This window comes from Notolepis coatsorum (genome assembly GCF_963971535.1).
Source record: "Notolepis coatsorum genome assembly, chromosome: 20".
Taxonomy (NCBI): Eukaryota; Metazoa; Chordata; class Actinopteri; order Aulopiformes; family Paralepididae; genus Notolepis; species Notolepis coatsorum.
The window spans coordinates 10,905,058-10,919,386 of record NC_140184.1 but is presented as its reverse complement, the minus strand read 5'-3'; the positions used below and the strand labels follow the sequence as shown (position 1 = coordinate 10,919,386).

General features: G+C 43.5%; 1 protein-coding gene across 1 annotated transcript in view; it reads right to left on the bottom strand.

Moving 5' to 3' along the window:
* Positions 1-388: 388 nt before the first annotated feature.
* LOC311247416 (AP-2 complex subunit alpha-2) overlaps positions 389-14,329 on the bottom strand; it is a 54,630-nt gene continuing 40,689 nt past the window's right edge. The window contains exons 17-22 of the mRNA XM_084337814.1: positions 13,485-13,573; positions 11,641-11,765; positions 11,125-11,241; positions 8,161-8,230; positions 5,737-5,871; positions 389-3,793 (exon numbers count right to left, since the gene is read on the bottom strand). Coding sequence (XP_084193940.1) covers positions 3,716-3,793; positions 5,737-5,871; positions 8,161-8,230; positions 11,125-11,241; positions 11,641-11,765; positions 13,485-13,573 — 614 coding nt within the window. The 3' untranslated portion in view covers positions 389-3,715. The remainder of the gene's footprint in view (positions 3,794-5,736; positions 5,872-8,160; positions 8,231-11,124; positions 11,242-11,640; positions 11,766-13,484; positions 13,574-14,329) is intronic.

Sequence of the window (14,329 nt, the reverse complement as noted above, 5' to 3'; positions counted from 1 at the left end):
TAAAAGTGCTTAGGGAATATAGGGCGACAGTGGCTCAGGAGGTAGAGTGGTCTGGTAGTTGGAAGGATCCCGGTTCGATTCCCACTCCTCCTGGGGAGTGTGTCGATGTGTCCTTGAGCAAGACACTTAACCCCTAATTGCTCCCGATGAGCAGATTGGCACCTCCACCGCCGGTGTGAACGTGAGGAACAAAATTGTAAAGCGCTTTAGATAAAAGCGCTATATAAATGCACCATTTACCATTCATATCATTTTGAGAAAATGGCCATTCAAGTTTGTCCAATAGTTTGATTTACATTATGCAGCTTGTACAAAAACACAACATGTACAGTTGCTTTTGATGACTGTTTTACATGTTTTATGACCAAAGTAAAACCCAGACACAGGGTAAAAGTGACACAATCAAACTTTATTTGGCAACACCTGTAATATGATTGGGAGCAGAGAGCAGGTTTGACAGCTGATATAGGCTCTAAAAGCGACAACCCGTCTCAGTAGAAGGCACAGGGACGCCAGGCAGTGGTGTAAGGAAGTCCGTTACTGAGGCCATGTCGCTAACGACCAGTTGGCTATATGGTTTCTCACATGGGGGGGGGGGGGGGGTAGCTAGCCGGTGTAACAGACAAGACATGAGACGAGGATCTGGACAAGACAAGGTAACGTAGCGAAGACGACGGCGATGCTACTGAACCTGCTCACTGTGCGGTTGCTTTTCAAAACACACCGTAACTAGCAACTGCGATTAACCCGACTTGAGTGCACGGAGAAGCACGACAGAAGTGTGGGAAAGTTCTTTCTAGCCATCAGGTATCATACTCGTCGTGTAGCTTAGCCATGTACAGGGTATTATTTACTGTAGCCAAAACGGTGCTTATCTTCAGTGGCTATTTTACAGGGGAATATCCCCCTCGACAGCAACAATTATAAAAATGCATCCCTCCCTGATTTTAAGGGGGAAAAAACAGACATGAACACTGGGCAATCGATGCCCCGTCAAAAGATATTTTCCCCCCGGGATTGTCTCCCTTCTCCCCCTGTGTCAACAAACAACCCGCTGGCTGAATGAAGGCACAGGGATGGAGGCGCACGGCATGGAGTTGTCTGCCGCTACTATTAAGATGTCCCTATGAGTCCTGGAGCTGCAACTCCTGTTGAGTCTGTGCACGCTTGGTAGCAGTAGAGGCCACTGCCACACCAGCAGCAGCAGGAGAGCGAGCCCTGAGTCGCGAGTGGACGCATGGCTAGGGGTTTGGAACGAGTCCACACAAGGCAACATGGCGTCAACGCTATAAAAAAGCCACGTGCCGAGTGTCACGATCATTTTGGTTTGATAACTAACCCTCGCCACATATTCCTAAACACTAAAACAGGCATGCCTTTTGAACACATATGTTTATTTATTCCTGTGCTGTTGAACAGTTTCAAGCAATATTTGAGAACATGAACAAGTCTAATGCAAAGTTAGAAAAAGAAAAACTATAAAACCCTTTTTAACCTGTGATGTGTTCCGCGAGCGATAAAACATCTACCTGGAAGCTGACAAATAAGACAGATTTTTTGTGGATTCGTAGAATGATTGACTTTTTACACACAAAAATAGATTAATTTTACAGTTGTTGATTACAGATCTGGACCAGAAAGTGTGGTAATATTCCTGGAAAAATGGCCCTTGGTCCAGTCACAGTGTCCACAATAATGGTCTCTTATTGGCCTCTTCACTGTCAACAGAGCAGCTCCAGTTGCGTCTCGTTGATGATATTACAGACCATAATCATTTTTATCATCTCTAGCTTTGGTAATAAAAAAAAAAGTAGCTCATGGTCACAAATTTCGACTGAACTGTTCCAAGATTATAGATTTATAACACATGTGAGGTGGTTTAAGGCTGAATTATTTCTAAGCATTTCCCTCTTAGGTCCTTTCAATCCCCCAATCTTCCAGTTCATCATTAGGCAGGCAGAGCCGATGGTGTGTACTACAAGGAGGTGACATCCGATAATGTACCAACGGGGTATACTACGGTTCCATTCCTACTGAATAGAAATAAAACCATATAGAAAAAGATGGGAGATGTGTAAAGAGACTGAGCTCTCGTTTTTGGCAGTGTTTTGCGTAAACAAACACGGTAAGGCAAGGGAGGAGCGCTTGCGGCGCTTTAGAAAAATGTATGAATGTTAGACTTAGAAAAGATGTCGATGTCGCAGATTTTCGCCTCCTCCTGTTCTTGCTTCTTTTGAGTGAGATAGAGGGGACAGAACGACAACACGTTCTCTAGAAGAGGCACAGCTGTGAGTACGGGGAGTTTGCACGCGGACATACGGCACGAGACGAGGGTTAACCACTTCACTGCCACACTACAGACGGATAATCGCCTGTAGTGTGGTAGCGAAAGCTTTAACCCTTTGTAGTGTGGTAGTGAAAGGGTTAACCCTGCCATAGTGCAGCAGTGAAAGGGTTAAAGTGGTGGAATATTAGTAAAGCTGTGTGGAAAAAAATAAAAAGCATTCCATATACATTTATAATAAGTAAAATATAAAAAGAATTTACACTGTACATTGCATCAATTCCAATCTAAAGTGAGACAGAGGAGGGCAACGGTATGGCGGTTAAATGAGGGACACTGGGTAGGGTGCTGTGTGTGTAGGTGTGTGAGAGGAGTGTCTATGTGTCTGGGGCAGGGTTTCCGTTAGAAAATATTGTTGCCGGTCTCCGTGTCCTGGAAGATTTCAATCTCCCGGACAAATGTGAGAAATTCCGGTCAGTTTATTGAGCTTAAAAACAATTGATAGGCAGGCTATATAAAGAATGACATCCTCAAGGCATGTAGATTTATAATATTTTGACTTAAAACTAGGCTACTTTTGCGTATACAGTCATTATATTCCAAATAAAATAAGTCCCTCGAGATTCCGTGCTGCTGCTGACTTGAACTCAAATAGGTGTCTGTGGGCAGTCGGCCCGACATTAAACAGCAGTCTGTTATAATCACATTTTTATGAGCTAACGAATTCCGTTATATTGGACACATTTGTATTAATTATATCAAGCGAAGATATAATAATATAGACATTTGGCAGAGAGAGACGGCAACATTATCGTAGGGTTCACTGAAACGTTCAACGAAGCGATAAACTAATCCCAATAGTATGCAACTGCAGAGCCGCAGAGCCAGCGGCGCTTTCAGGTCCGGTCTGGGGACCGCTCAGCAGCGCCACCCACCCAGTGGCTGAATTGCCAATGGCTGAATTGGAGTATTGCACTGTGCGGGCACAACTGTGAGCTCTGCGGCTCTGCAGTTGCATGCTTCTCGCTAATCCAGCATCAGCTCCCGCCCTGCCATTCTCATCAGCAGACCACAGGTCGCGCTGCAAACTTGCTGTGCGCGTGATATGATATAGGAACACACATTGTTGTCATTATTAGACCTGCTTGGTGAAGCAACAATGAAACAAATGTAACTATTTTAATACAATTCAAATTGTGCTTAGAGGGAATTATTTTCACAGGACATTATGACCGGAGATATTTAAATATGTCGGACTTCAACAGATTTCCCCGGTAAAAAAACGGTAATTACCGGACAACGGAAACCCTGGTCTGGGGAGTTTGGAGTATGTGATGATCGGTAAACAGGGGTAAGGGATGTGTGTGTATGTATGTGCGTGTGTGTGTGTGTGTGTGTGTGTGTGTGTGTGTGTGGTGGGGGTGAGGGGGATTAAAACTGTTCGGAGAGAAGGTCACACAGCCTCTGGGACACAGTGTCTCTGCTGGTACGCAGGGTCAAACGGTACATCTAGAGAGAGAGAGAGAGAGAGATAGAGGGAGAGATTGAGGGAGAGATTGGGGAAAAGAGAGGAGGAGATTGAAGAAAAGAGTAAGAGAGAGGGAGGGGAGATTGAGGGAAAGAGAAAGAGGGAGAGAGAGTGAGGCGAGAGAGGGGGACAGAGAGAGATAGGGGAGAGAGACAGAAATGGAGAGGGAGAGAGATAACAATGTGCAAACTGTCATTATTTGCTCCTCAATAATGTGCAGGCTAACAGCACAGAGGTCACGTCGTATTCACAAAGACATTTATGGAAATTCAGCTGTGGTGCAACTGTGGCGTCTGAGCATCTGCACCTGTGTGGTTCTATGTTGCTGAGGTGTTTACCTGTGTGGTTCTATGTTGCTGAGGTGTTTACCTGTGTGGTTCTATGTTGCTGAGGTGTTTACCTGTGTGGTTCTATGTTGCTGAGGCGTTTACCTGTGTGGTTCTATGTTGCTGAGGCGTTTACCTGTGTGGTTCTATGTTGCTGAGGCGTTTACCTGTGTGGTTCTATGTTGCTGAGGTGTTTACCTGTGTGGTTCTATGTTGCTGAGGCGTTTACCTGTGTGGTTCTATGTTGCTGAGGCGTTTACCTGTGTGGTTCTATGTTGCTGAGGCGTTTACCTGTGTGGTTCTATGTTGCTGAGGCGTTTACCTGTGTGGTTCTATGTTGCTGAGGCGTTTACCTGTGTAGTTCTATGTTGCTGAGGTGTTTACCTGTGTGGTTCTATGTTGCTGAGGCGTTTACCTGTGTGGTTCTATGTTGCTGAGGTGTTTACCTGTGTGGTTCTATGTTGCTGAGGTGTTTACCTGTGTGGTTCTATGTTGCTGAGGTGTTTACCTGTGTGGTTCTGTGTTGCTGAGGCGTTTACCTGTGTGGTTCTATGTTGCTGAGGCGTTTACCTGTGTGGTTCTATGTTGCTGAGGCGTTTACCTGTGTGGTTCTATGTTGCTGAGATGTTTACCTGTGTGGTTCTATGTTGCTGAGGTGTTTACCTGTGTGGTTCTATGTTGCTGAGGCGTTTACCTGTGTGGTTCTATGTTGCTGAGGCGTTTACCTGTGTGGTTCTATGTTGCTGAGGTGTTTACCTGTGTGGTTCTATGTTGCTGAGGCGTTTACCTGTGTGGTTCTATGTTGCTGAGGCGTTTACCTGTGTGGTTCTATTAGATGTTGCTGAGGCGTTTACCTGTGTGGTTCTATGTTGCTGAGGTGTTTACCTGTGTGGTTCTATGTTGCTGAGGTGTTTACCTGTGTGGTTCTATGTTGCTGAGGCGTTTATCTGTGTGGTTCTATGTTGCTGAGGTGTTTACCTGTGTGGTTCTATGTTGCTGAGGTGTTTACCTGTGTGGTTCTATGTTGCTGAGGCGTTTACCTGTGTGGTTCTATGTTGCTGAGGTGTTTACCTGTGTGGTTCTATGTTGCTGAGGTGTTTACCTGTGTGGTTCTATGTTGCTGAGGTGTTTACCTGTGTGGTTCTATGTTGCTGAGGTGTTTACCTGTGTGGTTCTATGTTGCTGAGGTGTTTACCTGTGTGGTTCTATGTTGCTGAGGCGTTTACCTGTGTGGTTCTATGTTGCTGAGGCGTTTACCTGTGTGGTTCTATGTTGCTGAGGTGTTTACCTGTGTGGTTCTATGTTGCTGAGGTGTTTACCTGTGTGGTTCTATGTTGCTGAGGCGTTTACCTGTGTGGTTCTATGTTGCTGAGGCGTTTACCTGTGTGGTTCTATGTTGCTGAGGCGTTTACCTGTGTGGTTCTATGTTGCTGAGGCGTTTACCTGTGTGGTTCTATGTTGCTGAGGCGTTTACCTGTGTGGTTCTATGTTGCTGAGGTGTTTACCTGTGTGGTTCTATGTTGCTGAGGCGTTTACCTGTGTGGTTCTATGTTGCTGAGGCGTTTACCTGTGTGGTTCTATGTTGCTGAGGCGTTTACCTGTGCCTGTGTGTTGGGCTCCAGCCTGAGCAGACAGCCCACCTGCGTGGTCTTCGTGTGGATGACTCCTGCTCCCACAAAATTAGATGGGTTGGGGTCGACCCCATCCAGCAGCGCTGCACCAAAACCTATGATCTAAAAGACACACACACATAATGAGAAGACATTTTATTCCATTGATTTTGTTTGTTTAGCCATGGTTGTTTGTTTAGCCATCATCCCCGCTCGTCCGCATTTGACCAGCGTTATTTGCTATGCACGATTTCCTGCATTACATTTGCAAACCGGGCGGGAATGGTGGACCAGGCTACCACCAGTGGAAACTCGTATATTTGGGGTGGAACGGTTCACAAAATCGACGGTTCGATTCGTATCACGGTTTTCGGTTCGGTATACGTTGTTTTTTATTCTTTTTAAATTTAACACTTGAAAAATACCATACATCAACATAAGATATATAGCCTAAAAATAATCCAAATTTTCAGTTATTCTCAAGGACGTAGTCATGCAAAAACTGAAAGAATGAGGCCATTTGACATCAGGCACATTATTTTGATAGTGCCGGTTAGAGCTAGGAGAGATGTTGGTACAGCAAGAGGGGAGGCATTGTTGATTTAAAAATGCTTCTCATTTATTTGGTAAAAAAAAAAGTTTACCTTTAATAATGTTTGGCACACAAAGACCGAACTGACTGAAAAATATAGGCAACATTTGTCAAAGTATTAACTTAGTGCAAACAAAAAATTATTAAACCTTTGCATTTTTGTGGCCACATTATAGACAAAGGCCAACATAAAGTATGCATAATGCTCAACCAGCACTAGACTTTCTTATCAAAAAGTAAAAGTCACAGAAAAGATGATTAGGGTTTTAAATAAGGACGTTTATGGGGTTTCTTGTATTGATAATAATTTGCACTAAGGAATGTTGTAACTGTTATCTTAAAAAAAAAGGAGATGTTACAAGGGAATGGGGAATATAAACCCCCCCACAGTGGTGTGTGGAGTTGGTACGTCCCAGCAGGGACCAGGATGTTATGGGTTGCAGACGCAGTTGACACACACGCTCTAGTCTCCTGGCTCGTTATTGAACACAAACAGTTATATTTGAACCTCTGTTGTCAGGGTACTTCCCAAGGGTCAGTGAATACCACGATCACAACACCAGAGGGAGCTCCACAAATCATGTCAAACCCAGATTCGGCTCAAATAAGGGACTAAACACGTTTCGCAATTATGCCACATCAATGTGGAACGCCCTACCCAAAGCTGTAAAGGAATGTGGATCACTACCCACTTTCAAAACCTCTCTCAAGGGACACCTACGGGAGACTGCAATTCAACACTGGCCCCTGTAAATATCCTAACCCAATCATTCCAACCCCCTCCAATGTACAGTCATTTACCTAGTATGGTTTTGTCAATAGTTCAATGTACAATTGTGTTTGTTTGGACAGTGTCTCCTCCCCCCCCCCCCTCAATGTACAGTGTTACTTGTTTATACAGTATGCCCCCCGCCCCCCCCCCCCCCCCAACCACCCCCAATGTAAATTACCCAGTATGGTTGTCAATATCCCAATGTACCCAACCCCCCCCACCCAACCTCCAATGTACAGTTTCTACGTCAAATGTATATACTCCCTTTTCTTGACTCCTTCTGTATCACAAACAGTACTGTATTTGCAAATCTGGTATGTCATAAATGTATAGATGTAGCAGTACTGACTATCTGTATGTCATGTATGTCATATATGTCTATATGAATTGAAAATGGGGGACCCTGATGGAAACAAGACAAACGTCTTTCTCAGGTCTGCATCCCCTTAACAATTGTATGTATTGAGCCGTACTGTATTGTACCCATTCTGCAATCTGTTAAATAAAGTTTTCATTCATTCATTCATTCATTCATTCATTCATTCATTCAAGCCTTGTCAATATACCCCCCTTGCCCACTAATAAAACTGGTGTCGTGGAGTCACTTCTCTGTGAGCGTTTCCACGGTTAGCTTGCGGCTAACATTAGTTAGCTCGCGGCTAAAGTTAGTTAGCTCGTAGCTAACGTAACGTTAGCCTAGCTTGAGGCTAACGTTATATAACCAAACAATACACACACATGCCCCGAACCGTGGAGGTCGTACCGAATGGTGTATGGTTCGAATGCGTACCGTTCGGTATGACCTCCACGGTTCGGGGCATGTGTGTATTGTTTGGTACACGGTTCAAATGCGTACCATTCCACCCCTAATAGAGAAGCTCTTACAGAATGTGAATATGCGGAATGGCAATTGAAACAAAAATGCCAGAGGGAAAATATATAAAACAACTAACATTGGGATGGGAGAAAAACGGAAAAAGAAGGGGGGGGGGGAAAGGAGAAAAAATAAATTGAGTCAAACTCCGTTACAGAGTTCATACTATGTTACCTTTGCTTTGGTGACCTCTGTGTCCATTGAATTCTTGGCTTTGAAGATATTCTGAACCTCTTGCTGAGGGCTGAGAGAGAGGGGAGTTGAGAAGATGGCAACAGAGTTAGACCTACATCATGTCAGTTACTGTAACAAGAGTTAGACCTACACCATGTGAGTTACTGTAACAAGAGTTAGACCTACATCCTACACCTACAACATAATACTGATGTTATATGTACTATTTGATACTGTTGTTATATGTATTATTATTTGATACTGATGTTATGTATTATTTGATACTGATGCTATATATATACTGTTGTCTGATAAGTATAGTGATGTGAAAAATAATTTCCCTATGGGGACAATAAGGTCATTTCGATAAGTAGGGTTATTATTAAATATAGCTTTCAAGGTTAATTTCCGTTGTGAAGCACAAACCAGGGGATTAATTGTGGTCTCAGAAAGTGTCTATTATAAATGCATTATGCAAAAATGTGTCAGTGTGGTCAGTGGATGAAAAAGATGTTTCCTGCTCTGTACATCCCGACTGAATTCGGTCGTTAAAGAACCCAGGACGCCTATCGCAAAGAGTAGGGGGTTCCCCCGATGTTCCTGGCCAAATTCCCAATCAGGTCTCTGACATCAAGGCCACCTAATCATCCCTCCCCCTTAATTGGCTGATATCAATCGCTGTCTCCTGAGCCGTTCAGCCATTGTGTTGTGTGATGTGTGCCTGGTGCCAGTGTATGGCAGCCATTGAGCCTGCGTAGCTCAAGGTTGGGTGCTACCAGTGGTGGTGAAGGAGGCAATTTCCACCCTACATTGTGTGGGGAGCGCTTTGAGTGTCTAGAAAAGCGCTATATAAATGTAATGATAATTCATTCATTCACATTAGTTACTCAAAAGATTCCTGGAAGCCGCAAGAGAGCTCCTCAACCGGTTGTATAGTGATACCTACTGGTTTTAATGAGGGATTGCTGACAATGCCAACAGGCCATTTCAGGAAATGTTGAGGGACAGATGTAGAAATGTTTTCCCCCTTAGTGTTAAAAGTACATAACGAAGGTTCCACACAAACAACGTGGAAAATAATAGGGTTCCCAAAAAGGCAAAGAGTCCAAAATGTAAAAAGAAGAAAAATGACATGTATCCTTCTATTACGAAGTATAGGCTACCCATTGATTCATTTCTATTCATCTTTTTGTATATTTGTACATGTATATTTATCAGTGTTTGGCTTAATTGTAACATTATTGTGCGCTGACTAATAACACTCTTTGTAGGTCAGTTCAATGGCTGGGTTTGTTTTGTTTTGTTTCACTTAGGTTACAGACCACACCTCGACCACGCCTGCCTATGATTAAATAATCATGACGCAAATCCCTTTCCTAAACACTTAACATGATTCCACACACATCATTTCTGCCTAAGGTAGAGTTAATACTCTCAACACGTTGCAAAGTGCTCTGCATTTCTACTCAGCCTGTTTGTGTTTGAAATCCCATAAATGGTTGTAAAGGATGCGTATTTGAAGGCTTTAATTAAATAATTGTTTTGTCATTATACAGTGGCTTCTCTCTATTATCTTTTTACTAAAGTACCTGATGAAAATAAATAACTGACTGAAATTCTAAATGTCAATGCATCCCTTTGCCATCACCACCAACAAGGTTGAAAATCAAGAGTGACTAGTTCCTATCTGTCACGGCACAGTGGTGTAGTGGTTACACTGTCACCTCACAGCAAGAAAGTCCTGAGTTCGATTGCCGCTTGGGGACCAGGTTACTGGGTTACCAGCTACCCAGGTGGAGTATCTCCCGGGCCTATCTGTGTGGAGTTTGCATGTTCTCTCCCCGTGCTCGCGAGGGTTAAACCCAATGGAAAAAGGTAGCGTGAGGGGATCAAATGAATGAATGTTGATGAGAGCCTTGATGTACAGTAAGTGGTTGTAGCTACGGCTGTGGGGGTGCTGGAGACATGATCCAATAGACTCTGTTATACACTAGAGTCTCCTGAACACGGAGAGACCAACCCCAAGTTGCACTTTCTCGGGCGAGCTATAGTCACTTTTCCGCACCTATTCCCCAACCTGCATGCGCAGATTGCCCAGAGAGAGAGTGCCTACAACCACTTACGCCAAGGCTCTAATCAACATTCATTCATTTTATCCCCCCACGCTACCTCTCCCATGAGCTCAAAGTACCGGAAGTGTTGCGGTGGTCTATCTCTGAGATTACCACCCAGTGTCTGTGTCCTCACGCTACATGTAGCTCCGGTTGACTTTTCCTTCTGGTTGGAATGTGGGAGCGGGTGAGTAAACACAGCCGTGACGGAACAAACACTACACCCTGATCTACCTGGCTGCTTTCAACCAGTCAGCTCTTTGTACACTTTATATATATCAGCTTGAGTTGTTTAGTCACCATGGTTCAGAAATTATCTCTGGCCATTGAAGATATTATTACACCGTGTGCAAAGCACAATGGGGTATTATATTCACGTGCGTGCGTATTTCCTATCCATATCTATGAGCCCAGCTGTTTCCAGTGTGGTATTAAGTGGAGGTGAGGTGTGTCTTACGAGCCCAGCTGTTTCCAGTGTGGTATTAAGCGGAGGTGAGGTGTGTCTTACAGCTGTTTCCAGTGTGGTATTAAGCGGAGGTGAGGTGTGTCTTACAGCTGTTTCCAGTGTGGTATTAAGCGGAGGTGAGGTGTGTCTTACGAGCCCAGCTGTTTCCAGTGTGGTATTAAGCTGAGGTGAGGTGTGTCTTACGAGCCCAGCTGTTTCCAGTGTGGTATTAAGCTGAGGTGAGGTGTGTCTTACGAACCCAGCTGTTTCTGGTGTGGTATTAAGTGGAGGTGAGGTGTGTCTTACGAGCCCAGCTGTTTCCAGTGTGGTATTAAGTGGAGGTGAGGTGTGTCTTACGAGCCCAGCTGTTTCCAGTGTGGTATTAAGTGGAGGTGAGGTGTGTCTTACGAGCCCAGCTGTTTCCAGCGCTGGAAGAAGTCCTCGGACAACATCTCTGTGGGCTGCAGGAACTTGTTGAGTGTCACAGGGAGCTTGACCGCGATGTTCTGGAGTGTTCCACCGTACCTGTTGAAGCCATGCGCACAAAAGTCACAAAAAGGTTCAACTATCCAACCTACTGATCAGTAGACGAGAAATGGACGTTGTATAGTGAGCATGTAAAAACAGCAAAAACAGCACTTTCAACTGAAAATCTGAAATTAGCTCCTCTCAGCAGCTACAAGCCATCAAAATAACTGTTTTGGTCAATCTGATAAGAGGACTGATGGGTTCAGAATTTCACAAGCCAATTTAAATTCTTAGTAGCCAAATTAGCTTTTTGAATGAAAAGGCTGATTGAACACAGGTTGGTTACCTGAATGAAAGTAAAATGTACCTGCCACAGTTGACATTTATCAGCATTTTGGCTGGTGGTAGCAACAAGACCTACAAACACATGCCCACTCACGCAACAGACACACACACCTGAACTGGAAGTTGAGTACTGGTGCGTCTGTGAAATCAGTCACACACTCAATGTTGAGGATCTGTTGGACCTGAGCTCCACCGTCCACTGTGGGGTCTGCTGGCTTGGCGTGGACGTTGAGCTGTGGAGGGCGCGGTTAAGGACACAACTACACATAACCACACACCGCTAAACCATAACGATTTATTATCATAATTATTCTATTTTTATTTTTACTTCTCCAGTGTACTATAATTATGTGACGGTGACCTGTACCTGTATGTCTTCTACTACCTGTACCTCCCCTCCCCCCATGCTGCTATAGTGCTTGAATTTCCCCAAGGGGATCAATAAAGGAATATCTTATCTTATAACCTCTTAGGGGTGTAAACTTCAGCCTTTAATCTAATTAAGCAATTTTGATCCTCAAAGGTATAGTTATTTTTTTACATTAAGTGGTATGAAATATCAGTCGTTTTACTTATCGAGTCCAGTGGTTGGAGTTCTGGACAGGTTTCTGAGCGAACTGGGAAAGCTTCAGACCGGCAGCACAGAAAACAGTCTTGAAACAGAACAGTTGTAATCCACAACAAAGGTTTTATCCACGACATCCACAACAGTCCTGGTGCATTTCCCATGCTCGATTCTTCTGAACCAGCAGTTACTATGTCAGCGTCGGTCCGAAAGCATAGGAAATGTGCAAGAACCACTGTTTTCTGTTGTGGATGGTAAAAACAGACATGGTGTGATGTGAATTAAAATGCTTTTGTTTCGAGAGCCCGTTTGCTGCCTGTCGGAAGCATCTCCGATCCCTCGGAACCCGGCCAGAACTCCCGACCATGGGACTCTAATAGGGAGGTGTAGTGGGTTACGTCATTGTTGTTTCCGGCCGGTCCACCTCGCTTGAAATCGCAATGTATTTCCAACTGACACTTTTCTAAATCGTCTCGTTTAAAACAAATAAAGCATGAACATTTGCATGGTGTACCTTTCTGTGCGTATTCATCCACAACCTATAGCTCAACATGAAAATATTCGCAATTAATCGTAAAATAATTACGTGACATTTTATTTCAACCAAAAATGCTTAAACAATAATGTTAGTGATAGAAGGGAACTAATTTTGTGCAAAAATGGAAAGCTTTCCAATGTTCATGAGGCATAATTATTACAATAGCCGATAATCCATTTTCCCAATGATAAATCCCTAAACGGGTGGACCGCGCGGGAAGACTACACCTCCCTATACAATGACACTGTAAATAAGCTTAATGGTTATGCATCGACTACCAAAAGGGTTAACCCTTTCACTACCACGCCTGTAGTGTGATAGGGAAAGGTTAACCTTCGGTAGTGTGGTAGTGAAAGGGTTAAGGCAACAATTTGATATTTGGCCATATCCAAAATTCTACTACGATACAATGCAGTAACTGATCAGTATGAGAATATACAGTACACTGCGCGTGATGCAGCTATATCACAATCACATCAAGTCACAGACGCCTACGACCGCAAGTTTGAGGTTGCAATTTAAATCATTACTAAAGCTCTGCTTAACACTTGAATACAAAAACCTAAGAATTCTACCGGTAATTGTTTTCTGAATAGATAAATCACATCATAACCTGAGGGAGTTCTATAATACGCCACACAGTGGCTCCTACCCACTCCTGCTTTTTTTTTTAACCCTTTCACTGCCGCGCTACCAAACGGTTAACCCTTTCACTGCGACAATACACAGAAGGTTCCCTTTCACTGCCACATGACAGAAGGTTAACCCTTTACTATCACACAACCTTCTGTCGTGTGGCAGTGAAAGGGTTAAGACACGTGAAATAGATGAATGGTTGCCACACAGGATATGACTCTGGAGAGCATCCCGACAGGCCACGGAGGTGGAGAAGCTGAGGAACTGAGTGGACGTCTTGTTGCCGTAGAACACGTACATACGACCTGTAGGCAGGGACCAACAGAACAAACATTTTGATATTTTACATTTTCATTTTGTACATTTTAGTTTTGTACATTGTATGTATATTTTGTATAGTGTTTGGTCCTTACTTTTTACTTTTTTTTTTTTTTACTGTATGAAGCACAATCTCAGGAGGCTCATACAGAACCAAGCATTTTACTGTAATGTACATGTACCTTATATGTGACAAATAAAACTAAACCTGAACTTGAAACTTGAACTAATAGCTCAATATGCTCCTAAAAATACATCCATGCCATCCAGAAGTGTACAAGTTGAGACTCATTTGCAATTACTTTCACAGATCATTGCCCTACATTTCTTTCCTCTGTTGCAAAATGTCACCATAGAGCCACAGACCATCATAATTACCCTTGAGCGGGTCCTTCCAGCCCCATCTGATCAATACAGATCAATCACACCTAGCCTAAATGTCAGATCTGATCAATACCGATCAATCACACCTAGCCTAAATGTCAGATCTGATCAATACCGATCAATCACACCTAGCCTAAAATGTATGTCAGATCTGATCAATACAGATCAATCACACCTAGCTTAAATGTCAGATCGAACCATACAAATCAATCACACCTAGCTTAAATGTCAGATCTGATCAATACAAATCAATCACACCTAGCCTAAATGTCAGATGGAACCATACAGATAAATCGCATGTATAGGTTTTTAGATCTGATCCATATGGACCAATTAGACATTTCCTAGATTTCAGAACC